The following is a 24,046-nucleotide window of genomic DNA, read 5'->3' on the forward strand; positions in this document are numbered from 1 at the left end:
AATAACAGGCCTACAAGATATGGGCTAGTCTACACAGCATTACGATATGGGCTAGTCTACACAGCATTACGATACGGGCTAGTCTGCACAGCATTACGATATGGCCTAGTCTACACAGCATTAATGCAAATATATTGAATTTGGATTTCAGTGTTCCCTCAACAGTTTTTGGTAATGCCATTTTTATAAAGGAAGTGATAAAGGATGTGGTGGAACAAACTAGACAGAGACCTAGTCATTAAACTGATGTCCTCTAAAAGTAGCAAATGGTGCAATGATTACAACCCTGCCAGGACTTCTCCCTGCATTCCACCCAGTGACATGTTTAATTTTACGTAGCGTGGCAGCCATGAACCTACAGTGCATTCTGAAAGTATTCAGACCCCTTCCCTTTTTCCACATTCTGTTACTTTACAGCCTTATTCTAAAATGTTTTCCTCATCGATCTACACACAATACCACATAATGAAAAAGCAAAAACAGGTTTAGAAATGTTTGCAAATGTAATCAAAATAAAAAACTGAAAAAACGTATTTATGTAAGTATTCAGACCCTCTGCTATGAGAACTTAAATTGAGCTCAGGTGCTTCCTGTTTCCATTGATCATGCTTGAGATTTTTCTACAACTTGATTGGACTCCACATGTGGTAAATTAAATTGATTGGACATGGATTGGAAAAGCACACACCTGTCAATATAAAAGGTCCCGCAGTTGACAGTGCATGTCAGAGTAAAAAACCAGCCATGAGGTTGAAGGAATTGTCCATAGATCTCCGAGACAGGATTGTGTCGAGGCACAGATTTATAGGGAGGGACCTAAACCTATCTGCAGCATTGAAGGTCCAAAACCTATCTGCAGCATTGAAGGTCCCCAACAACACAGTGGCCTCCATCATTCTTAAATGGAAGAAGTTTGGAACCACCAAGACTCTTCCTAGAGCTGGCCACCCGGACAAACTGAGCAATCGGGGGAGAAGGGCCTTGGTCAGGGAGGTGACAAAGAATCCAATCGTGACTCTGACAGAGATCCATAGTTCCTCTGTGGAGATGGGAGAACCTTCCAAAAGGACAACCATCTCTGCAGCACTCTACCGATCAGGCTTTTATGGTAGAATGGCCAGACGGAAGTCACTCCTCAGTAAAAGGCACATGACAACTCGCTTAGAGTTTGCCAAAAGGCACCTAAAAGACTGACCATGAGAAACAAGATTGAACTATTTGGCCTGAATGCCAAGCGTGAAGGAAACCTGGCACCATCCCTACAGTGAAGCGTGGTGGCAGCATCATGCTGTGGGGATATTTTTCAGAGGCAGGGACTGGGAGACTTGTCAGGATTGAGGGAAAGATGTTATTTGTATTTTATTTAACTAGGCAAGTCAGTTAAGAACAAAATCTTATTTACAATGACGGTCTACCCCTGCCAAACCTTGACGACGCTGGGCCAATTGTGCGCTGCCCTGTGGGACTCCCAATCACGGGCGGATGTGATGCAGCCTGGATTCGACCCAGGGACTACGCCTCTTGCACTGAGAATGCAGTGCCTTTGACCGCTGCACCACTTGGGAGCCCAAAGACAAACAGAGAAAAGTACAGAGATCCTTGATGAAGTCCTGAGTGCTCTCAAGCAGGTTCTCAGACTGGGGTGAAGGTTCACCTTCCAATAGGACAATGACCCTAAGCACACATCCAAGACAACGCAGGAGTGGCTTCGGGACAAGTCTCTGAATGTCCTTGAGTGGCCCAGACAGAGCCTGGACTTGAACCTGATCAAACATCTCTGGAGATGGCTGTGCAGCAACGCTCCCCATCCAACCTGACACAGCTTGAGAGGATCTGGAGAGAAGAATGGGAGAAACTACACAAATGCAGGTGTGTCAAGCTTATAGTGTCATACCCAAGAAGACTCGAGGTTGTAATCGCTGCCAAAGGTGATTCAACAAAGTACTGCGTAAAGGGTCCGAAGACTTATGTAAATGTGATGTTTCTGTTTTTTTGTTTTTAATACATTTGTAAAAATTGATTAGATTGATGAGGGGAAAAAACAACTTAATAATTTTTAGAATAAGGCTTTAACGTAACAAAATGTGGAATAATTCAAGGGCCCTGAATACTTTCCGAATGCACTGCATCTCATGGTTTTGGACTGGTCAAGGGGCTCTGTCTGGGGTTCTCTGTGTGTCAAGGGGCTCTGTCTGGGGTTCTCTGTGTGGGGTTCTCTGTGTGTCAAGGGGCTCTGTGTGGGGTTCTCTGTGTGTCAAGGGGCTCTGTCTGGGGTTCTCTGTGTGTCAAGGGGCTCTGTCTGGGGTTCTCTGTGTGTCAAGGGGCTCTGTCTGGGGTTCTCTGTGTGTCAAGGGGCTCTGTCTGGGGTTCTCTGTGTGTCAAGGGGCTCTGTCTGGGGTTCAGCCAAGGGATACAATTGATTTTGGAACAGATTGTTTATCATTCTGGACTGGGGTGATGTCATGGAGCTAAAAAGCCAACAAGACAGACTGCCTTTATCTTGAGCCAGAATCCTGTCAGGCCTGACTGAATGCAGTGGTTGGTTGGAGTCTTTAGGAATGGTTGCCAGCTGATCAGAGACAGGCATCATGTTCACAGTGATAGAAGCTTAATCAATATGGGAGGATCTTCTGTTACTGTGACCCTTGAGGGACAACATCATGTGTGAGTGAGAAGAGGTGGGGGCTTGGTGTGACCCACATCCAGGTTCATCAATATTCAGTAACTCTGTGCAGCACAAGACTCACGCCCACGCGTCTCCCAGGGTGACTAACATTCACCTTCACTGTTCTGTACTCCTCTACTGTCTGCTGCACAACTGCATACTCTAGCAGTTTGTGTGAGAGCGAGAGACTCACACATTCTGAATGCAATTATAATGCATGAGTATAACATTGTAACTAAACTTATATTGCACTGTGATCTGAGCCCCATGGCCATTGTAATCTCATAGTAACAAGGAAGGCACCGTTAGAAGTGTAAAAACAGTAATTGTCAACAAACTAACTAGTTACCAAGGAGCTTGATCTTCAATTAGGTTTATTTAAAGCTACTCAAGTTGTCAACAGTGGTTCGTTCTCAGTGGTGTAAAGTACTCAAGTAAAAATACTTTAAAGTGTTACTTAAGTAGATTTTGGGGGTATCTGTACTTTATTATTTATATTTGTGACAACTTTTACTTCCTTACATTCCTAAAGAAAATTTAATTTTTACTCCATACATTTTCCCTGACACCCAAAAGTACTTGATACCTTTTGAATGCTTAGCAGGCCAGAAACATGTACGCACTTATCAAAATAACATATTTGGTCATCCCTACTGCCTTTGATCTGGCGAACTCCCTAAATACACATTATTCGTTAGTAAATTACGTCTGAGTGTTAGAATGTGCCCCTTGCTAGCCGTAAATAAATAAAAAACAAGAAAATGGTGCCGTCTGGTTTGCTTAATATAAGGATTTTTAAATGATTTATGTTTACTCTTGATACTTAATAAGTATACATAAAACCAAATGCTTTTACTCAAGTAGTATTTTACTGGATCACTCACTTTTACTTGAGTCAATTTCTACTAATGCATCTTTACTTTTACTTAAGTATAACAAATCAGTATTTTTTTCACCACTGTTCGTTCTATCATTGCGCTGCTAGTTGCAGTATCTAGCAAGTGTTTGCAACGTAGCTTGCCTAGGCCTGGTGCTGCAAACAGACAGGGCTGCAAATGCCATGTTAGAGTGAGCAATAGCTCAACACGGTTCCGTGCGTAAACGTTGAATGCATTGACCAACTGGCGCTCCCGAAGTACGAGATGGTTCCCAATCGTGCAGTTTGTAGCTATATATTGCAATGCTATAACGTGACAGTAAGTAAACAAAATCTAAAGACAAACGTCCCATCAATACCACACCTAACAACACCGCTGTCAGACGCAGGAAGTAGCTATAGTTAGCTAACTGGTTCGAGCTAGCCCTAGCCAGGGCAATTGCAGAAGTGGAATGAGCACAGATTGACTGTTTGTTTGGTTCGTTCAATGCTTACCGATGTGGTTATCCTCAATGTGCACGATGAGTTCGGCCAACGATTCGAAGTGGAGTCCGCAACCACCGAACCTACAAATGTTAGAGAAGAAGGAGGCAGCGGCGATGCCTGTCATGGTCTAAGCTACCTGTACATTGAATATGTGTGCCAGTGAGGGGAGTCAGCTACAGACACCAGCTAGCAGCTGGAGCATAAGCATGGGGTGGGAGAGTGGAGCGAGAAAGGGCAGAGGGGCTATGTTCACGTGCTAGTCGGAACTAGGAAACTCGGAAATTTCGATCTGCTCATTTGTTGAACGCGGCACGTGAATAACTACAACCAGTTAGCAAGTCGAACATTTCCGAGTTTCCTAGTTTCGACTAGCACTTGATTGCGGCTAGTGGGCGGCAGGTAGTATTTAGAGCGCTACTGGACTAGTAATCAAAAGGTTGCTAGATCGAATTCTCGAGCTGACAAGGTACAAATATCCCCTTTCTGCCCCTAGGAAAAGTTAACCTATGGTTCCTAGTCAGTCATTGCAAATAATAAAACGTTCTTAACCGACATACCTAGTTAAATTAAAAAATACAATAAAAAAAAAATAGGGACAGTGACAATATCATTGCGTTTGAGCACCCCTTAGGTCACTCACTTTATAATCAACGTCACGAATATACTTGACGTATTACGTTGCAATATTGTGAATTGTAGACCAGAACAGTAGGCAACACATTTCAAAAACACACCATACTTGTTTGAATTATGTGATAGGGTAGTAAGAACCTTACTTTTGGTCATTGTTTCCCCTGGGATCCTAATTAGGGAGTCACATTAAAAGGTTTAAAACGAGTGTATTAGTCAGAGGGATAATATTACCATCTGAGTAAATACAAATAAATGACTAACAAATTGAAGCATCATTTTATTTGGTAGCAATATAAATAACAATATGAAACCTGCTCGTGGAACATCTCATTATAAAATGATGGACATTTATATGGATTTGGTCCCCCTTTTGCTGCTATAACAGCCTTCACTCTTCTGGGAAGTCTTTCCACTAGATGTAGGAACATTGCTGCAGGGATTTACTTCCATTCAGCCACAAGAGCATGTGAGGTCAGACACTGACGTTGGGCGATTAGGTCTGGCTCACAGTCGGCATTCCAATTTATCCAAAAGGTGTTCAATGGGGTTGAGGTCAGGGCTCTGTGCAGGCCAGTCATGTTCTTCCACACCGATCTTGACAAATAATTTCTGCATGGACCTCGCTTTGTGCACAGGGGCATTGTCCTGCTGAAACTGGAAAGGGCCTTCCCCAAACTGTTGCCACCATGTTGGAAGCACAGACTGGTCTAGAATGTCATTGTATGCTGTAGCATTAAGATTTCCCTTCATTGGAACTAAGGGGCCTAGCCCGAACCATGAAAAACAGCCCCAGACCATTATTCCTCCTCCACCAAACTATGCATTCAGGCAGGTAGCATTCTCCTGGCATCCACCAAACCCAGATTTGTCCATCTGACTGCATTGCGTTTGGTGATCTTAGGCTTGTGTGAGGCTGCTTGGCAATGGAAACCCATTTCATGAAGCTCCCGACGAAAAGTTATTGTGCTGAAGTTGCTTCCAGAGGCAGTTTGTAACTCGGTAGTGAGTGTTGCAAACGAGGACAGGCGATTTTTACGCGCTTCAGCACTCGGCAGTAGCCAAATCCACTCATTTGAAGGAGGGTCCACATCCATTTGTATATATAGTGTATAGGTTCATTAAAACCACACAAGCAAAAACAATGTTACAAACAAATAAATACAATTTCATGAAAACATGAACTTATTCATGTTGAATGGAGTCAAAGGAGGCAAGTTTGCTCAAAACAACAAGCATTTGACATATTCTTCCATGAATAATGTGAGTAAGTTGCTAAACAGTAACAACAAAACAATATAACATACTTGGTTCATTTCAAATTCGTTTGACTTGCATTTGAAATTCCTATTTCGGTCAACAGCTTTCCCAGCATCAGACAACTATAGACATGAATGAACTTGAGAGCAGTGGTATAATGAAAATAGCAGACTGTTTTCAGATTTGTCAGACACACAGAAAACGGTCTATCTTGAAAAGCACAGCACTTGCTTTTTATGCAAAGATCTTTTCAACTGTTTTTTTCTTCTTCTTTTCAGCACCAGTGACAGATGTCCAACCAGCATCCCGCATCCTTTTCATTGCGGCGAGCTTTAAAGTACTCCCAGGTGATTTCTGAATGGCAGGGCTCTGGATCTGAAACATTACAGACTAATACTGACCTGGACATCACAGCATTAACTACCTTTAAGTTACAGACTATATTTTAGAAGTTGCAGAGTATAGACTATACCATACAATATGGTATTTCACAACTTATTTCATAATACAGAGGGTGTACTGCCAAGTAAGTCAAGTATTTGGTGTTAATGTAAGGCTGGCTCATTCTACCTTCCTGAATATGTCCACTTTCTGATTCTGTGCTGCTGGGACACTTGACTGCAGGCGGCTCTTGAATGGATCAGTTGCAACTGCAATGCTCTGCCATTATACGAACCAGAAAGACCCAAGTTAGAAGAAGTGATATGTAAAGCAAAATGATTTCCACAATTAAATGTGCATGTGCACACCATACAGCTTGCATATAGAGTTATGATAATACATCCTGAGTTTGAACAAATCCAATGTTTTAAGTCTATCCAAGTTCAAGCAGTGTGTTCATTAGATCTTGAAGCATTATTTACCAATAAATCATTATGTTCCGAGCTGTCAGACTTGGGGTCAAGCTCCAGGGTGCTCATCCCCCAGGGCACAGACTTCCCAGTGGAGGGAGGAGTTCTGATTCTGTAAGACTGTGGAGAAAATCACTCAATCACTCACAAAGAAATAGGATGGAGAGAATCCTCTGGGGGAATGGCTCAGTCAATAAATGAAAACACAGTTAATGAATCTTAGATTTTTTTTTTATGTTTATCAACATACTCCAATACCTTAATCCGTGGTGTTGCACTAACTATATTGGTGGAGCTCCAAGATGGAGTTCTGAGAGCTTCGGTTTCCTTTGACGCATCAAACATACAGTACCATGTCAGTTCATCTAATCAATTCTACGGTGATCATACAACATACAGATCCTTTATTATTGAATAGCCTAACTTATGCATTATGAATACAACATACAAAATAATCAACCAATTCCAATACCTTAATTCGTGGTGTTGCTGCAACTCTAGTCATGGAGCTCCAAGATGGAGTTTTTGGGGCTTCGTTTTCCATTTCCTTTGACACATCAACACTATCAGTTCATCTAAGGTATTATACAGTGATGATGCACATGGATATAGTGGAGAAACATTTCAGAAAATGTTTGACCCGAACACAATCATTTTTAAGAAGTTCATGATCACTTACATTAATGTTTGGAGTCAATACAACTATTTTCTCTGAGGTTTGGGATGGGGTTACAGAGGCTTTCAGAGTTTTTGTCTTTCTCTGACTTTCCTTTGCCAAACGGAACATAGGCATCTTGGCGGAGAAGTATACTTTGGGGGTTTCAGAACACCTAACTTCTTTGGACTTTGGCTCAGGCAGCTAATTTGTAAATATAAAAATGTAAATGTAAAATAACAATTTTTGTCAGACACTTTTAAACAACAAAAACTGTTGTTATGCTCTGATATCTGAATAACTACCTGTTCATCCTGTGTCTCCAGTTGCCTGCTCATTTTCTTTTCTTTTTTCAGGGCTGTAATCTCTTGTAGTAAGCTTTCCTACAACACAACATTACATCATGACTGAGTAAAGAGACAACATTTGTCACTTGACACAGCTTTGTCAGCATGGGACATGACCACTTACCCTCTCGTTCATTTCTTTCTTTAGTTGTTCCTTCAAACGGTCATTCTCAATGTTCTGCTGTGACAGCACCAATTCCTGAGGAAAAATCAGAAAAATATCCAAGAAGCAGAGGTATAACACTACTGAAATGCTCCCAGTTAATCCAATCTCATGTGTATTTCTCTACTATATTGTAGCATACCAGTGATGTTCTATTAGCAGTTGCCTCCATGTCTTTCCTCTTCTTCTCATCAAGCTCTGCATCTTTCTCGTCAACCATTTTGTCATACTGGTTCTGATACCAACAGAGAACTAAATGTTAACAAACACACATGGATAACATTTAAAACAACATGCAAGATGACAGCGGTGGATATTGACCTAAAGATAACTTTACCTTGTGCTTTTCCATCAAGGCAACCATGTCTGCTATCTTGTTCTGACATTTGATTTCAGTATCTTCCTTACTCTTGATGGCATCTGTTGCTGTAAGATGTAGCTTTTTCACCTGCAGGGATCAATATGTGCAGCAAGTATGTTGCCACATCTACCAGAATGTACCATATTATTAACTTCCAATAAGCACCTTTTTCTGAAGCTCTGCCTCAGATGTTGCTTTGGTTTCAAGGTCATCAAGCAAATTTTTACATTCCTCTTCATTTGATCGTTGAACATTTTCTGACTCCTCTTTCAATTTGTTTATCTGTGATGGATGAAAAACCAAGTTGCATCACAACTGAACTACAATTTTGCACTTGTAAATTACCATTTAAAGCAACGCGGTACCTCATTTTCAAGTTCACTGGATTTTGCAGTCTCAATTGCAATTTGTTTCTTCAAAGTTTTGTTCTGAGAACAAACAAGTAAATGAAAAACAGGTTATAGAAAGCTGAACAGTTTATATTATTGTATAATTCATTTGTCATTTTATAATCGATTTTTTTGTCAACACAAACCTCTTTTTGGTATTCGTCCTGGATTTTAGTTTTACTCTCTAATTTTATCTTCAGGTTGGACAGCTATAGAGAAAAAGCAAAGTGTTTGATAAGATAATTCAAGAAAAAATAATCAAAGTGTAGACATGACTTTGATAATCACCTTTGACTCCACTGCTTTCATTTGTTTATCTTTCTTTGAGAGCTCAGCCTGCAGATCTCCACACTACAGACATGAAGTCAAACAGAAAATAGTGAACTTTATTTACTATCACTCATCAGTGTGAATATAGAATAAAACAGACGTGCATTTAGATTTGGACATTTACTCGGCCATATAATATTTTTTAAAAACAGTGTTAAACTGACATCATGTTGAAAGTTCCAATACAGACATTTTATCTCAATATCAAATATTTTCTGGGTAACAATTAAGCACCTTACTGTGATTGTTTTAAATAAAATAGTAAAAAATAAAAATAACTTCTTAGCAAATAGCAATTTCTCAAGCAAGAATTTTGCTAGGACTATCTGGGAGTGGTTTGAGTAGGGAGGGGGAAACTGAAAACTATTATTGTTATTGGCAGAGAGGTTTGGAACACTCTTTCTTATTGGTCTAATAACTAATTTACCACATGGTGATGACATCAGGCAGGCCAAAACTCCATTCCACCAAAACATGCAGAAATTTCAGGTGGTCATTTCAAACTGCTTTTACACTAAAGGGGCATTATCATAATTTTCACAATATTATTCCAACCTCATAGACAGTTGATTTGCTTACACTTTCTTCAAGTTTCTTCTGCAGATTCTCAGTGTCTTGGCCTTGCTCTTCAACTTTGGCATTTAAGGATTTCAATTCCTCTCTACAGGAAAAAGGTGAATGATTTTGAAGAAAAAAAACGAATGTTGCTGCATGCAGCATTGTATAATGACTATCATTACTAAAGATTTATAAACAATTAACTCTAACTGACCGTAATTGGTGGTTTTCTTCTTGGAGTCTTTCAATTTCCTTCTTCATCTTCATCTCTTTTGCCTCACTCTCCTGAATGACAAGAATATTCCCATTACAACACAAGAATGAATTATCAGCAAACTGCTCCATTATTCTATACAGACAGCATCACATGTTCAATTCATACAGACCTTAAGTTGTGCTACCAGAATGTTTGCCTCTGAGGATTCATTCTGAATCTGCTCCAGAATAGTCTTCTTCTCAAGCTGCAGCTGATTGAAACTTGCTAATAGCTCCTTATACTTCACCCTGGAGAATAATTCACATTCAGCATTTACAGAGACATGGAGGAAAACTATCCCTCAGGTTATTGAATACTTTATACTTGAACATCCAAGGACTCACTCATGCTGTACAATGTCTGTCTTTAGATTCTCTTTCTCCTTGATGGATTTTTCATCTCTTCTCATTGCAGCAGATAACTGCCCCTCAATCTCTTTTATTTTCCTCTGTGGGATACAACATATTAACAATTTCTTTCCTGGACTCATCTATGTACATACAGGTGTCAAACAAAACATGTAAACACAAATATGCATTGCCAATATTGTGCAAGGAAAATATAATTAATAGAATGAAACCTCAGTCATATTGGCTTTTTCTTTCAAGTCGTTTTGCATCGTTTCAGCATTTCCAAGAGCCTTTTCCAGTAAAATGTTTTCAACAGACATGGTTTCCACTTTATTCTAGAAGGGTACAACATATTCCAATATTAAAAGATAATAAGATTTATGCAAACAATATCCTTCTGAATAAGTAGCACTATAAATGTATCTACACAACAATCATCTAAACATCATCTCACCTTAACTTGGTGAATTTCAGCATGTTTCCCCTCAAGCTCTGTGGTGAGTTCTGATGTTCTGGCCTCCACAACTTTAATTGTTTCCTCTAGTGACTGTATGGATTTATTTTTGACATCCTAAAAGGTAAGAGTAAAATAATTGCTCTTTCATTAACCTCACCATGGACTAGACATGACAGTTATGAGGGAAGTGCCAATTTGAGTTCACAAAACATAGGGGACATATAATCTTTACCAATTCATCTTCAAGGATTTGTAGCTGTCTGTCTTTCTTTTCTTTCTGTTCTTTGATCTCTCCTAGAAAACAAAACTTATATTAAATCTCTGGTTGCATACAAGCTAAAAACAAATGTCAATGTTCGAAAAAATAATGCAATTGTAACACGAAAGGGTGTGTGATACACTTTTTTTTTAGCACAGTCGCAAGTACGAGGCGAAGCCGAGCAATACTTTACCTAATTCAAGGTTTTTCCTGTCAAGTTCCTCTGTGACTGCCGTAAGCTTCAGTTCAAGTTCTTTTGCCCTGAGAAACAAGTTAACATTCAAAGTAATATAAGAATCTTGATTACCATTTTGGGGTTCACCAAACAGGGGACAAAATAGTACCTCTATTAATTTCCCACCTCTGTATCTCAACTGTTAATGATGTCTGAAATTCCTGGGCTGTGGCCTGAATCTGTACAAGCTTGTCTGCTTGTTGATCTTTTATTTTGTTGAGCTCTTCCAAGCTTGAGTCTTTCTTGGCAATAACCTTTGCATTCTCCTCTTTGTTGCTCTCTAATGCTGTAGCAATAGCTTTTCTACTTTCCTATAGAGATTTAAAGTAACAATGCACATTTTCCATTGTCCCATTATGTACTGTCCACAGCCACATGAAGATATATAACAACTTAGAATGTAAAATGACAAACATATGCCTCCTTGGATTATACATGATGAACTGCATAACTTGCGTTTTAAATATACTTTTTAATAGCATATTGGAGTACAAAACAACATACTAACCTCACATTCTTCATTGAGCTGTTCTGCATTTTGCAGACTTTCTAACAGAGATTCTTGTTCTTGTTTGGAACGTTGAAGGGCTTCCTGGTGTTGTTCTGTCAAAGGAAATAAGATGTTATGTTCTTGTCGTAAAATATGATATTATACAGGAGTAAGGAAGTTTCACTTCCAGTAAAATGCATGAAATGGATTTAAAAGTTCACCAAGACCTATTCGAATGGAATTCATTTTACTGAGCGTAATGTAATTGTGTACAAGAACAAAACACCACATCTGTAATTTTAGTCCTGAATCTGCCATGGCAGGAGAGTAACAATTCCAGCCAGAATAACCAAGGTCCTCTGATATTACGACTCTTGTTCTTATCGACATCACTGTGTTTTCCGTGACATTAGAGTTTGACAGGTATTGCTTGCAGTTTGAGCAAGAAAACATAGAACTGATTTGATCAATTGAAGCTTAAAACAAAGTGCTGCACATCAAATATGTGGACACCTGCACGTCAAACACCACATTCCAAAATCATGGGCATTAATATGTAGCTGATCCCACCCTTTGCTGCTATAAAAGCCTCTACTTTTCTGGGAAGGCTTTCTACTAGTGGTTGGAACATTGCTGCAGGGACTTGCTTCCATTCAGCCACAAGAGTAAGTGAGGTTGGGCAATTAGGCCTGGCTCGCATTCGGCGTTCCAATGCATCCCAAAGTTGCTCAATGGGGTTGAAGTCAAGGCTCTGTGCAGGCCAGTCAAGTTCTTCCACATCGATCTCAACAAACCATTTCTGTATGGACCTCGCTTTGTGAACGGGGGAGGGAGGGTAAAGTTGCCCACATACTTTTGTACAGTGTATATTTCATATAACTGCCTTTATCAACTTTCAAAGTGAATACTTTTGTTTATACCTTTTGTGCCAGTGAACTGAAGTTGAACATTGTCAAATGCATCAGTTTAATTAAGCCTAAATACGCAATAAAAAAGTATTGCAGTTATAAGCTTATTAAAAAGGGGCAATCTGCATTTGCTACATCCATTTTGAGATTTGTGAATTATTGATATGTAGCCATTGATTCTTGAAGAATATAATTTATAAATGACTCATGAGCTTAGTTCTACTGTCGTACCACATCAAAAACAAAAATATAAGCTTGTTTTACTTTGTTTGTAAAGAATGTAAATGTAAACAAACACTACATAGCCTAAAAACATGATTACAACTATAATGTTGATATCATGGATGCCCAGACTAAGCATCCATTGTTCTGTCTATGGATTTGAGAGTGGTCAACCCCATCCCTAAGCTTTTTTACCAAAACAGGGGCGGGAGAAGGCATTGTTAGTGTTTCAACTGCTGATTGTCTCTTTAAAGAAACCCTGGCTGTTGATGTAGTAGGCAGTAGATCAATAGAACACAAAGCATCCCCGATCCACTGAGGTTAACTTTGTTGGACAAGGCAAGTTCACTTTCTCATCCATAAACGCATCTCAAGTGCAAATAGGTCTACTGTTCAGCAACTCATATCAGCAGGATGCGGGGCATTTTTATTAGGAGGAACTTTTACCGTGGATCTCTAAAATAATGATTTTGATCACACTTCCTCAATTTAAATATTATGAGGGCACCTACACATGTTGGCAGCCAAGCACAAGTTATCAATGTAGCCTACTATCTTGACATGACCTTTAAATATTTTCACACCTTGAATGAAGAAAAAAAAAGAATTATAGGAGGCTGTTTGGAAAAACATCCTACGCAAATCATCCTCTGGAATAATGCACATGCTGGGGTAATTACATAATCAACGTCTCTAGTAATACTAGTCCTGTCCAAATAGGGCTTAAGACCTAGGCCTAATCAATGAACAAAAAGTGCCCATCTTACGTGCTGCCTGTTGTAACCGTTTGCAACTCTCTCGGGTTTCATGGAGGTTGAGCAGGATTGCCTGAAGTTCTTTTTCTTTGTCCTTCATTTTCATCTGAAGTATCACAACCTGTAAGAGACATTTTCAGTTTCCATATAGTCTACATACACAACGCCAAATACTGTTCATATTGTTTGTGACAACAATAGGTTACCGAAAATGTGTTTTAAAAACCACTCAGAGGGTGTCCATTACTCTACTCATGTTCAGTCAGACCAACCTCTTCTTCTTTCATACTGAATTCTTTCTCAAACTTCTCCTTTAAAACGGCAAATTCTTCCAAATCCTCTTTAACTGTAAAATATTCACATCATTGGCGTTATTGTTCTCTTTTTATATACTGTGTAAAGTGCCGAGTGTTATGTTCACAACAACACAATACAAGTGCATTGATGATGATATATTTCAAGTATATATACCTTTCAGCATTTCAAGGCGGTCAGTTTCTGCTTGAATACGTAGGCTTTCAAAGGCAGCATTCATCCTCTATAACAATGAATAAAAATGTTTTAACAAATATTCTTCTTCACTAGCATCATATAACTGACGCCATACATGGTGTATTAATGAAGATAACAAATCAATTATGTTATTTTAATCAAAAGAACAGAAAATTATAACGTTTACCTGAATAGTTTCACTGTTTTCCATGAACAAGTGATGGGTTTCCTCTCTTTCAGATTCAACTAAGAGAACATAGGTTGGTTTGAGGACAACGTAGACCACAAAATGTCATCATTTCGCATTCAGGCAACTAGTATGTACACTTAGGCTGAGTAGTCGGCATGTTTTACTCACATAGATGGATTTTCTCAGCTGATCTTTCAAACGTATCCTTTAGTATATTACATAGGTTCCGTGTTGCATTGTTTCTGTTGGAAAAATAAACATTACAGAAAAAAACAGAATGATGATACAATCTATAGTGACAGTATCATGTTATAATCAAATACATACTTGTTCTGCAGATCATCATTCTCACTGATCTGATCCTCTAGTTTTATGCTGAGGCTTTCATTTCCGAACTAAAACATAAAGAAAAGGAAAAATAGGATATATAATAATAATACTTTTTTTTTTAAAGGACTTTAGCATTTTTACTCTGTCTTTTCAATAGGCACATTTGTACATTTACAGGTACATACCTGCAATTCCTGAATGGCTTTACGTTGGGTTTCAATTGTTCTTTTGTTTTCTTGCAGCTTCCTGTCTTTTTGCACTGCCTCTGAGTCCACTTTGACTTTCCAATACTTTACTTTCTGAACTTCTTCAAACAGTTTTGAATACAGCTGACTGGGTTTGCAATTGGTCTAAGAAGATTTAGAAAACACATGTCAGAACTCTACAGCATAATCTATGCATAATCACATCAGCGGAGGCTGGTGGGATAAGCTATAGGAGGACAGGCTCATTGTAATGGCTGGAATGAAATCAATGGAACAGCGTCAAACATGTGGTTTCCATATGTTTGATACGTTCCATTTATTCCATTCCAGTCTTTACAATGAGCCCGTCCTCCTATAGCTATTTCCTCCAGTCTCCTCTGAATCACAGCCTATTATGTAAAACTAATGCTCCTGAGAATTGAGATAAAGGCTAAATTGAGATAAAGGCTAATTTGCTCACATGCGACTAATCTCGGTTAACCCAGAACTAAAGTCTTGCGTAATTGATCAGATGCTCGATTAAGTTCTGGGTAAAGAAGTGTTGAGAGAACGAGGAGCTCTACCCTCTCTCTTTGCAAGTTACGGGTAAGTCTATGGGTCAAATGTCCCCTCCCCTTCCGAAATTCGACACACCACACCAAATCTTGATTTTTCCAAATAACCGGTGACAAAAAACCCAAGGACCGGAAATAATGCTGCTCACCATCTCCCGCAACCAGTTGTATCATGACAGACCTACGGTACCATTTATGTTTCTGTAGTCTGTCCACCAGAGATCAACACTCAACTAATATTGGCTTGCTGGTGAGTTGTACAATGTGTTATCTATCTAGGCCAGTGGTACGCAAACTCTTTCAGAAGGGACCCCATATCTTTAGCCAGAATTTCTGGTGATCCCATCCCTCCCCAAATCTGATGACACAACCTTAAAATCAGTCAATTTCAATGTTTACATCAACAAACAACCTTAAATTCATTAAATGTTCATATTTCTTATCAATGTATCTTTCCCAAAAAATGTTTGTATGTTGTCCCATACAATAATTTGTACTCATTTTTTGTTCCTCCCAAAATTATTATTATTATTTTAATTGGGGGGACCCTACTCCAATTCCCCCATGACTCTGACTTCGAATACCTCTGATCTAGGCTTCCAGTGCATTCAGAAAGTATTCAGACCCCTTGGCTTTTTCCACATTTTGTTACCTTACAGCCTTATTCTAAAATGTATTTTTATTCTTATTCCCTCATCTATCTACACACGATACCCCATTATGACAAAGCAAAAACAGGTTTGTAGAAATGTTTGCAAATGTATTAAAAATGCAAATCTGTACATAAGTATTCAGACCCTTTACTTTGTTGAAGCATCTTTGGCAACGATTACTGCTTAGCGTCTTCGTGGGTATGACTCTACAAGCTTGGCACACCTGTATTTGGGGAGTTCCTCCAATTCTTCTCTGCAGATAATCTCAAGATTGGTCAGGTTGGATGGGGAGCGTCGCTGCACAGGTATTTTCAGGTCTCTCCAGAAATGTTTGAATGGGTTCAAGTCCGCGCTCTGGCTGGGCCACTCAAGGACATTCAGAGACTTGTCCCAAAGCCACTCATGAGTTGTCTTGGCCGTGTGTTTAGGGTTATTGTCCTGTTGGAAGGTGAACCTTCGCCCCAGTCTGAGGTCCTGAGCGCTCTGGAGCAGGTTTTCATCATGGATCTCTCTGTACATTGCTCTGTTCATCTTTCCCTTGATCCTGACTAGTCTCCCAGTCCCTGCCCCTGAAAAACATTGCCACAGCATGATGCTGCAACCACCATGCTTCACCGTAGGGATGGTGCCAGGTTCCCTCCAGACGTGACGCTTGGCATTGAGGCCAAAACATTTAATCTTGGCTTCATCAGACCAGATAATCTTGTTTCTCAAGGTCTGAAAGTTCTTCAGGCGCATTTTGGAAAACTCCAAGTGGGCCATCATGTGCCTTTTACTGAGGAGTGACTTCCGTCTGGCCACTCTACCATAAAGGCCTGATCGGTGGAGTGCTGCAGAGATGGTTGTCCTTCTGGAAGGTTCTCCTATCAACACAGAGGAACTCTAGAGCTCTGTCAGAGTGACCATCGGGTTCTTGGTCACCTCCCTGATCAATGCCCTTCTCCCCCGATTGCTCAGTTTGGTCGGGCGCCCAGCTCTGGGAAGAGTCTTGGTTGTTCCAAATGTCTTCCATTTAAGAATGATGGAGGCCACTGTGTTCTTGGGGACCTTCAATGCTGCAGATAGGTTTTGGTCCCTTCCCCAGATCTGTGCCTCGACACAATCCTGTCTCGGAGCTCTATGGACAATTCCTTTGACCTCATGGTATGGTTTTTGTTCTGACATGCACTGTCAACTGTGGGACCTTATATAGACAGGTGTGTGCCTTTCAAAATCATGTCCAATCAATTGAATTTACCACATCTGGAGTCCAATCAAGTTGTAGAAACATCTCAAGGATGATCAATGTAAACAGGATGCACCTGATCTCAATTTCGAGTCTCATAGCAAAGGTTCTTAATACTTATGTAAATAAGGTATTTCAGTTTTGAATTCTTAATAAATTTGCAAAAAAATATAAAAACCTGTTTTCGCTTTGTCATTTTGCGGTATTGTGTGGAGATTGATGAGGAAAACGTTATTTAATACATCGCTGCAGCTGTACATAGTCTATCGGTAAATAGCCCACCCATTTTTACCTACCTCATCCCCATACTGTTTTATTTATTTACTTTTCTGCTCTTTTGCACACCAATATCTGTACATGACCATCTGATCATTTATTTATCACTTCAGTGTTAATCTGCAAAATTGTAATTATTTGCCTACCTCCTCATGCCTTTTGCACACAATGTATATAGACTTATAGACTTTTTTCTACTGTGTTATTGACTTGTTAATTGTTTACTCCATGTGTAACTCTGTGTTGTCTGTTCACACTGCTATGCTTTATCTTGGCCAGGGCGCAGTTGCAAATGAGAACTTGTTCTCAACTAGCCTACCTGGTTAAAGGTGAAATAAAAAATACAAAAATAAAAAAGGCTGTAACGTAACAAAATGTGGAAAAGTGGAAGGGGTCTGAATGCTTTCCGAATGCACTGTATATTGTGTAGAGGTCGACCGATTAATCGGAATGGCCGATTAATTAGGGCCAATTTCAAGTTTTCATAACAATCGGAAATTTGTCATTTTGGACGCTGATTTGGCAGATTTTTTTTTTTTTACACCTTTATTCAATCTTTATTTAACTAGGCAAGTCAGTTAAGAACACATTCTTATTTTCAATGACGGCCTAGGAACAATGGTTTAACTGCCTTGTTCAGGGGCAGAACGACAGATTTTTACCTTGTCAGCTCAGGGATTCAATCTTGCGACCTTACGGTTAACTAGTCCAACACTCTAACCACCTGCCTCACGAGGAGCCCGCCTGTTACGCGAATGCAGTAAGAAGCCAAGGTAAGTTGCTAGCTAGCATTATACTTTATCAATCATAATCACTAGTTATAACTACACATGGTTGATGATATTACTAGTTCATCTAGCATATCCTGCATTGCATATAATCGATACAGTGCACATTCGCGAAAAAGGACTGTCATTGCTCCAACGTGTACCTAACCATAAACACCAATGCCTTTCTTAAAATCAATACACAGAAGTTTATATTTTTAAACCTCCATATTTAGCTAAAATAAATCCAGGTTAGCAGGCAATATTAACCAGGTGAAATTGTGTCACTTCTCTTGCGTTCATTGCACGCAGAGTCAGGGTATATGCAACAGTTTGGGCTGCCTGGCTCTTTGTGAACTAATTTGCCAGAATTTTACGTAATTATGACATAATATTGAAGGTTGTGCAATGTAACAGGAATATTTAGACTGATGGATGCCACCCGTTAGATAAAATACGGAGCGGTTCCATATTTCACTGAAAGAATAAACGTCTTGTTTTCGAGATGATAGTGTAACGGCATATTTCCTCTTCGTCTGAAGAGGAGTAAGGATCGGACCAAGATGCAGCGTGGTAGGTGTCCCTAACTTTAATCAAAGAAAGCGTGAAGAAACAAAACCTGAAACGGTACCGTGTGGCGACAAACACTGACACGGAAACAAACACCCACAAACCAACAGTGAAACCCAGGCTACCTAAGTATGATTCTCAATCAGAGACAACTAACGACACCTGCCTCTGATTGAGAACCATACTAGGCCGAAACAGAAACCAAACATAGACTGCCCACCCCAACTCACGCCCTGATCATACTAAATAAAGACAAAACAAAGGAAATAAAGGTCAGAACGTAACAGATAGTTTCCAGATTTGACCATATTAATGACCTACGGCTCGTATTTCTGTGTGTTAATATATTATAATTAAGTCTATGATTTGATAGAGCAGTCTGACTGAGTGATGGTAGGCACCAACAGGCTCATAAGCATTCATTCAAACAGCACTTTTGTGCGTTTTTCCAGCAGCTCTGCTGTTTATGACTTCAAGCCTATCAACTCCCGAGATTAGGCTGGTGTAACGATGTGATGTGAAATGGTTAGCGCTAATAGCGTTTCAAACGTCACTCGCTCTGAGACTTGGGAGTAGTTGTTCCCCTTGCTCTGCATGAGTAACACTGCTTCGAGGGTGGCTGTTGTCGTTGTGTTCCTGGTTTGAGCCCAGGTAGGAGCGAGGAGAGGTACGGAAGCTATACTGTTACACTGGCAATTCTAAAGTGCCTATAAGAACATCCAAAAATATATAAAATACAAAATGGTATAGAGAAATAGTCCTATAATTCCTATAATAACTACAACCTAAAACTTCTTACCTGGGAATATTGAAGACTCATGTTAGAAGGAACAACCAGCTTTCATGTTCTCATGTTCTGAGCAAGGAACTTAAACGTTAGCTTTCGTACATGGCACATATTGCACTTTTACTTTCTTCTCCAACACTTTGTTTTTGCATTATTTAAACCAAATTTAACATGTTTCATTATTTATTTGAGGCTAAATTGATATTATTGATGTATTATATTAAGTTTTAAAAAGTGTTCATTCAGTATTGTTGTAATTGTCATTATTACAAATACATTTTAAAAATCAACCTATTAATCGGTATCAGCTTTTTTGGTCCTCCAATAATCGGTATTGGCGTTGAAAAATCATACTCGGTCAACCTCTAATATTGTGGCGTGCTAAAGTTGATGTGACCACGGCTTTTCAGAAATTAATGTTTGGAACATCCCAAGTTGTTTTCTAAAGACCCACTCTTGTTGATACTCATTGGTGTAATATAAACAGGTGAATGTATAGGGAAACTTCAGGAATCAAGGGGCAAAGCAAACATCCCCATCTGCTCTCTATAGCAGTTTTATTCCCCCACGTCCCACCAGCTCCAAGTCACATCACATACTATTATGTTTTCATCTGTGTTCACACCAAACTAAGTTTACTTACTTCTTCATTTTCCATTGGTGGCACAACTTTCATCTTGAATACATCTTTTGGGGGAGAGAAAATCTATGAGAAAATAATTCTAACTCGAGATGCATGTGCAACTCATGATTCAGAATATATACATTTTGCACAAAACTGTAGGGACCGGTTTAGCCTATCCCTATTTCCTGGACTAAAAACACCTTCAATGGAGTATCTGGGTTTGACAAACCAGCCCTAAATGTAAAAAAAAAAGGGATTTCTGAAATTAAAGTTCCATATGAATTTGTACAATTATAATGCATATGGTAATAAAATACCTGATCTGGTGGGTTTTGTTGGCACAACCATATTCATAGAGGGAAACGGTATGTTTGATTCTTTGTCCAAACATTTATTATAACCCTAAGAATTGAAGTAGCACATCAGTGTAAAGTCATTCATATTGACAAAATACCAAACAATTTTAATTCAAACAAAACATAAAGCTGAGGTACCTGCTGCAAAGTTTGCATGAAACATCCCCCATCCTCCACTATTTCTTGTGGTTTGACGGTAGAAACCTGTCCTGGGATTGGGTTGACTCTAGGAGGCACCAACAGCTTGAAGTTGAATCCTCTCTCCATCCTGAAAACGAAATGGTAACGTTAATGTTAGCTAGCTATAGTAGCTAATTGACAACAATACGCTATTGACATTTAGTAAAGTAGCAAGCATGGGGCTTTGGCAATTTTTTCTTCATAAAACCTTAGTTAGCAAACTGAAATTTCGTCAAAACAGCAAACATCTAGCTAATTTTAGCTAGCTAACGTTACTGTTACTGCTATGCTGGCAACGTTAGCTAACGTTACTAGAAAAATAAATGTTGCGGTCGGAGACTGGCCACATTTACAAGAAAACGAAATATATTTCCCTAATATATTACGCGAATTAATATCTAGCTAATTGTGAATTATTTGCTTACGTTAGCTAATAGCACGGTACTTGGAGGTGAAAAAGACAGCCAACGGTTTTTGAGTTGAAATTCAACGGCTGAGTTCAACTGGAGGCACGCGCAGATCTCATTTAAAGGGGCGCGTGGAAGGCGATGATTTCGTCACTTTCCAAACCTAAAACACAAACGACGTTTAAACTTTATTCCATCCTAAACGACATTTTTAAATATCTAAAATATCTATATTTTTTGTGAGCGTGTGAGGAATGTAGCTATCAAACGGATACATTTGAAGAAATAGAAAGTTGCATTATACCAGTAATTTATATGTATTTTATGGAAACATTGTAGACTAAGTTAGCCAATTAATTCAAGCAGTTATTTTATACTTTGGCCACAGTAAATAACTGATCCAAAATAAATGACAGTATGTGTTCAGTTGTTTTATTTGTTTGTCATTGCATTTTCTTCATCTTGAATATACAAACATTAAGAACATCAGCTCTTTCCATCACAGACGGACCAGGTGTGATGTTATTTGTTAAATCCACTTCAATCAGTGTAGATGAAGGGGAGGAGACAGGTTAAATAATGATTTTTATACCTTGAGACAATTCAGAGGTTGAATGGGCAAGACAAAAACATGTAAGTGCCTTCCTTTGAACGGGGTATGGGGTGGTAGGTGTCAGGTGCACCGGTTTGTGGCAAGAACTGTAACGCTGCTGGGTTTTTCACAATCAACAGTTTCCAGTGTGAATCAAGAATATTCCACCACCTAAAGGACATCCAGCCAACTTGATACAGCTGTTTGAAGCATTGGAGTCAACATGGGCCAACATCCCTGTGGAATGCTTTGGACACCTTGTAGAGTCCATGCCCCGACAAATTAAGGATGTTCTGAGATGTTTGGTATACTCAGTGTGTCTTTAATTACATCATAATATCTCTCCTGGCTAATGAACACAATATCCCATTTCTGTTTTCTTTTTTGTGTCAAGACCACATTATGGTCATCATCAATGTATGAGACACATGATTAAAAGTATCTTTATGTGCTTATTTGCTGACGTCAAAGTGCCTCCCTCCAAGTCCCTTGAGCATGTGAAAATGATGATGACCAAAGATGGTCTGTTCCATAGAATTTGGAATTAGAACAATTTACTAGGATCTCGAGGTAAAACTGTCCAGTAGACAAATGTGTAGTGGCTGTGTGTGATCGTTGCTATGAGAACCATTTTGATGAGTGCCAATGCTTTTTTGAAGAAATGTTTGAAGCCTGGTAAATTTGACACTAATGTATCTGTTTGTTTTGATTATCACTGTTTGTTTATTCAAACAAAAATACTATTTATTGCTTAGAAAGTTATGCCACTGCAGTAATGTATTTTTGTTTGCAGTTTGTGTTTGGACCCCCATGTTTGGACACCCATGGGTCCAAGCAGTATTGAACCTGGCCTCTATTGAGGTTAGTCTTTCAGTTATGTATTCATATTTCTACAATATTGTTGTTTATGTTTACATGTAGTGGCTAACTTTCTCTTTCTTTCATGCTATAGTTTTGTTTTTCACTGTGTGTATAAGTGTGTGTTTGACAGACATCTAAGAGAGATTCAAATATGTTTCATTCACTTCTTTCTTGTACAGTTCTTGGTAATGACCACAGGGTGGGAGTGTGTGACAGAAAACTAAAACAACTAGTAAAAGAGACATTGGGTCCTTACCTAGCGAAAGCTTCCTACAGGACTGACTAAATACATTAAGGATTATTATGAAACTGGCATCCCCTACATAAGGCCTGATCAGCAGTTATTGTTTTCATATTTATTGTTTTCAGAAAGAAAATACATTGTTGTCAACAGAAAGTTATACAGACACAGTTCATAACTTTGACCATGAGTGCACACAGCGATCCACAGGGAAAAAAGGGGCATCTGAAGTCTACCTCAGATTGCAGGCCTGAGGCCCTGTCACATCTGATGGGCTCTCTCTCACGTCAGTTCAAACATGAAAAATAAACAAACCATGCTGTACCTTCCCCTCCTCCACCCTTCCATCCAGAACCGTACGTAGGAGGTGAAGAAGGACTGTGGTCTGTCATAGAAACCTATCACCAAAAAGGCAGGAGATCGGCAGCAGTAGTGCTCTCTAATGGAAGCCTTATGTTCCACATAGGAAAGAAAAGGGTTCATTAAGTAAGTAAAACTCTTCCATCCAGTCCTACCTAAGCTACAGTACCTCTCCTTCTCTCCTTACTTTTTCCTTTCACGTTCTTTGGCACGTGACTTGGCCCTGGTTGTGTGCCCGGTGGTGGTGTAATGGACTGGGTCCTCCTCACCGGCCCAGCCCAGGCAGCATCAGAACCGGCAGCATCGCGCTTGCTGCTGGTAAACCTGTTTTTTCCAGGGTTGCAATGACACCCTATTCCCTATATAGTGCACTACTTTTAACCAGGCCCCTTCCCTACATAGTGCACTACTTTTGACCAGAACCCCATATAGGGAATAGGGTGTCATTTGGGACACAATCCAGGGCTGCTGGGCTGAGTAGTGTGGGATCTTTACAGTGAAAGCATCATGGCATAATGACATCACAGTCATCTCCCTGTACTGTTTGAGAGAGAGAGTCAAAGGCTTTCATATGAAATGCTGCCACTGTTGCCTCTCCAGTCTCCACGGCTATTTATCCATGGTCGTTCTTGATGAGTAAAGCTGCTACTAATCAGACATCATTCACTACTGTGCAATTCATTACAGCTCATAAAAGCGGATGAGGTCATAGCAGTTATGTGTGATTTTCTGCATCAGAGATTTAGTGAAGACATTGAACCTCTGGCAAACCAACCTACACACTAGTTCTATACTATGTGGTATTGTGGGGTAGACAGACTACTGTCAGTATTTGATTGGGAATCAGAACTTCCACAGATATCCGTATGG

The 24,046-nt window shown here is 39.5% G+C and overlaps 2 protein-coding genes across 3 annotated transcripts in view; both read right to left on the reverse strand.

Annotated features, from left to right (window-relative positions):
- jazf1b (JAZF zinc finger 1b) overlaps window positions 1-4,620 on the reverse strand; it is a 60,683-nt gene extending 56,063 nt beyond the window's left edge. The window contains exon 1 of one of the 2 annotated variants that reach the window (XM_036936822.1): window positions 4,038-4,620. In XM_036936822.1, the coding sequence (XP_036792717.1) occupies window positions 4,038-4,152 (115 nt within the window). In that variant the 5' untranslated portion in view covers window positions 4,153-4,620. The remainder of the gene's footprint in view (window positions 1-4,037) is intronic. The other variant, XM_036936813.1, reaches the window with a different exon arrangement.
- Window positions 4,621-5,502: 882 nt separating this feature from the next.
- sycp1 (synaptonemal complex protein 1) lies at window positions 5,503-21,256 on the reverse strand. The gene is made up of 35 exons (XM_036936834.1): window positions 21,141-21,256; window positions 20,674-20,803; window positions 20,497-20,581; window positions 20,198-20,241; window positions 14,702-14,866; window positions 14,514-14,581; window positions 14,355-14,428; window positions 14,184-14,242; window positions 13,976-14,042; window positions 13,777-13,850; window positions 13,517-13,625; window positions 11,638-11,732; window positions 11,256-11,440; window positions 11,088-11,155; window positions 10,868-10,929; window positions 10,633-10,749; window positions 10,409-10,513; window positions 10,173-10,276; window positions 9,959-10,076; window positions 9,787-9,857; window positions 9,594-9,675; window positions 8,973-9,035; window positions 8,831-8,893; window positions 8,661-8,723; window positions 8,461-8,577; window positions 8,272-8,382; window positions 8,077-8,169; window positions 7,896-7,970; window positions 7,730-7,807; window positions 7,449-7,628; window positions 7,242-7,316; window positions 7,028-7,096; window positions 6,782-6,889; window positions 6,489-6,578; window positions 5,503-6,293 (listed from the first exon to the last, which is right to left on the reverse strand). Exons 2-35 carry the CDS (start codon window positions 20,800-20,802, stop codon window positions 6,153-6,155), a joined length of 3,207 nt encoding a protein of 1,068 aa, XP_036792729.1. The 5' UTR covers window position 20,803; window positions 21,141-21,256; the 3' UTR covers window positions 5,503-6,152.
- Between the last annotated feature and the right edge of the window lie 2,790 nt (window positions 21,257-24,046).

The sequence above is a fragment of the Oncorhynchus mykiss genome, chromosome 2 (genome assembly GCF_013265735.2).
Source record: "Oncorhynchus mykiss isolate Arlee chromosome 2, USDA_OmykA_1.1, whole genome shotgun sequence".
NCBI classification, from domain to species: domain Eukaryota; kingdom Metazoa; phylum Chordata; class Actinopteri; order Salmoniformes; family Salmonidae; genus Oncorhynchus; species Oncorhynchus mykiss.

Bases quoted from the DNA above. Each gene is read 5' to 3' on its own strand.
- sycp1 (XM_036936834.1), bottom strand. From the start codon at position 20,802: ATGGAGAGAGGATTCAACTTCAAGCTGTTGGTGCCTCCTAGAGTCAAC. The intron at 20,582-20,673 runs GTACCTCAGCTT...TTCAATTCTTAG, and splicing joins TCATGCAAACTTTGCAGCAG to GGTTATAATAAATGTTTGGA. The intron at 8,724-8,830 runs GTTTGTGTTGAC...GTTTGTTCTCAG, and splicing joins AGGACGAATACCAAAAAGAG to AACAAAACTTTGAAGAAACA.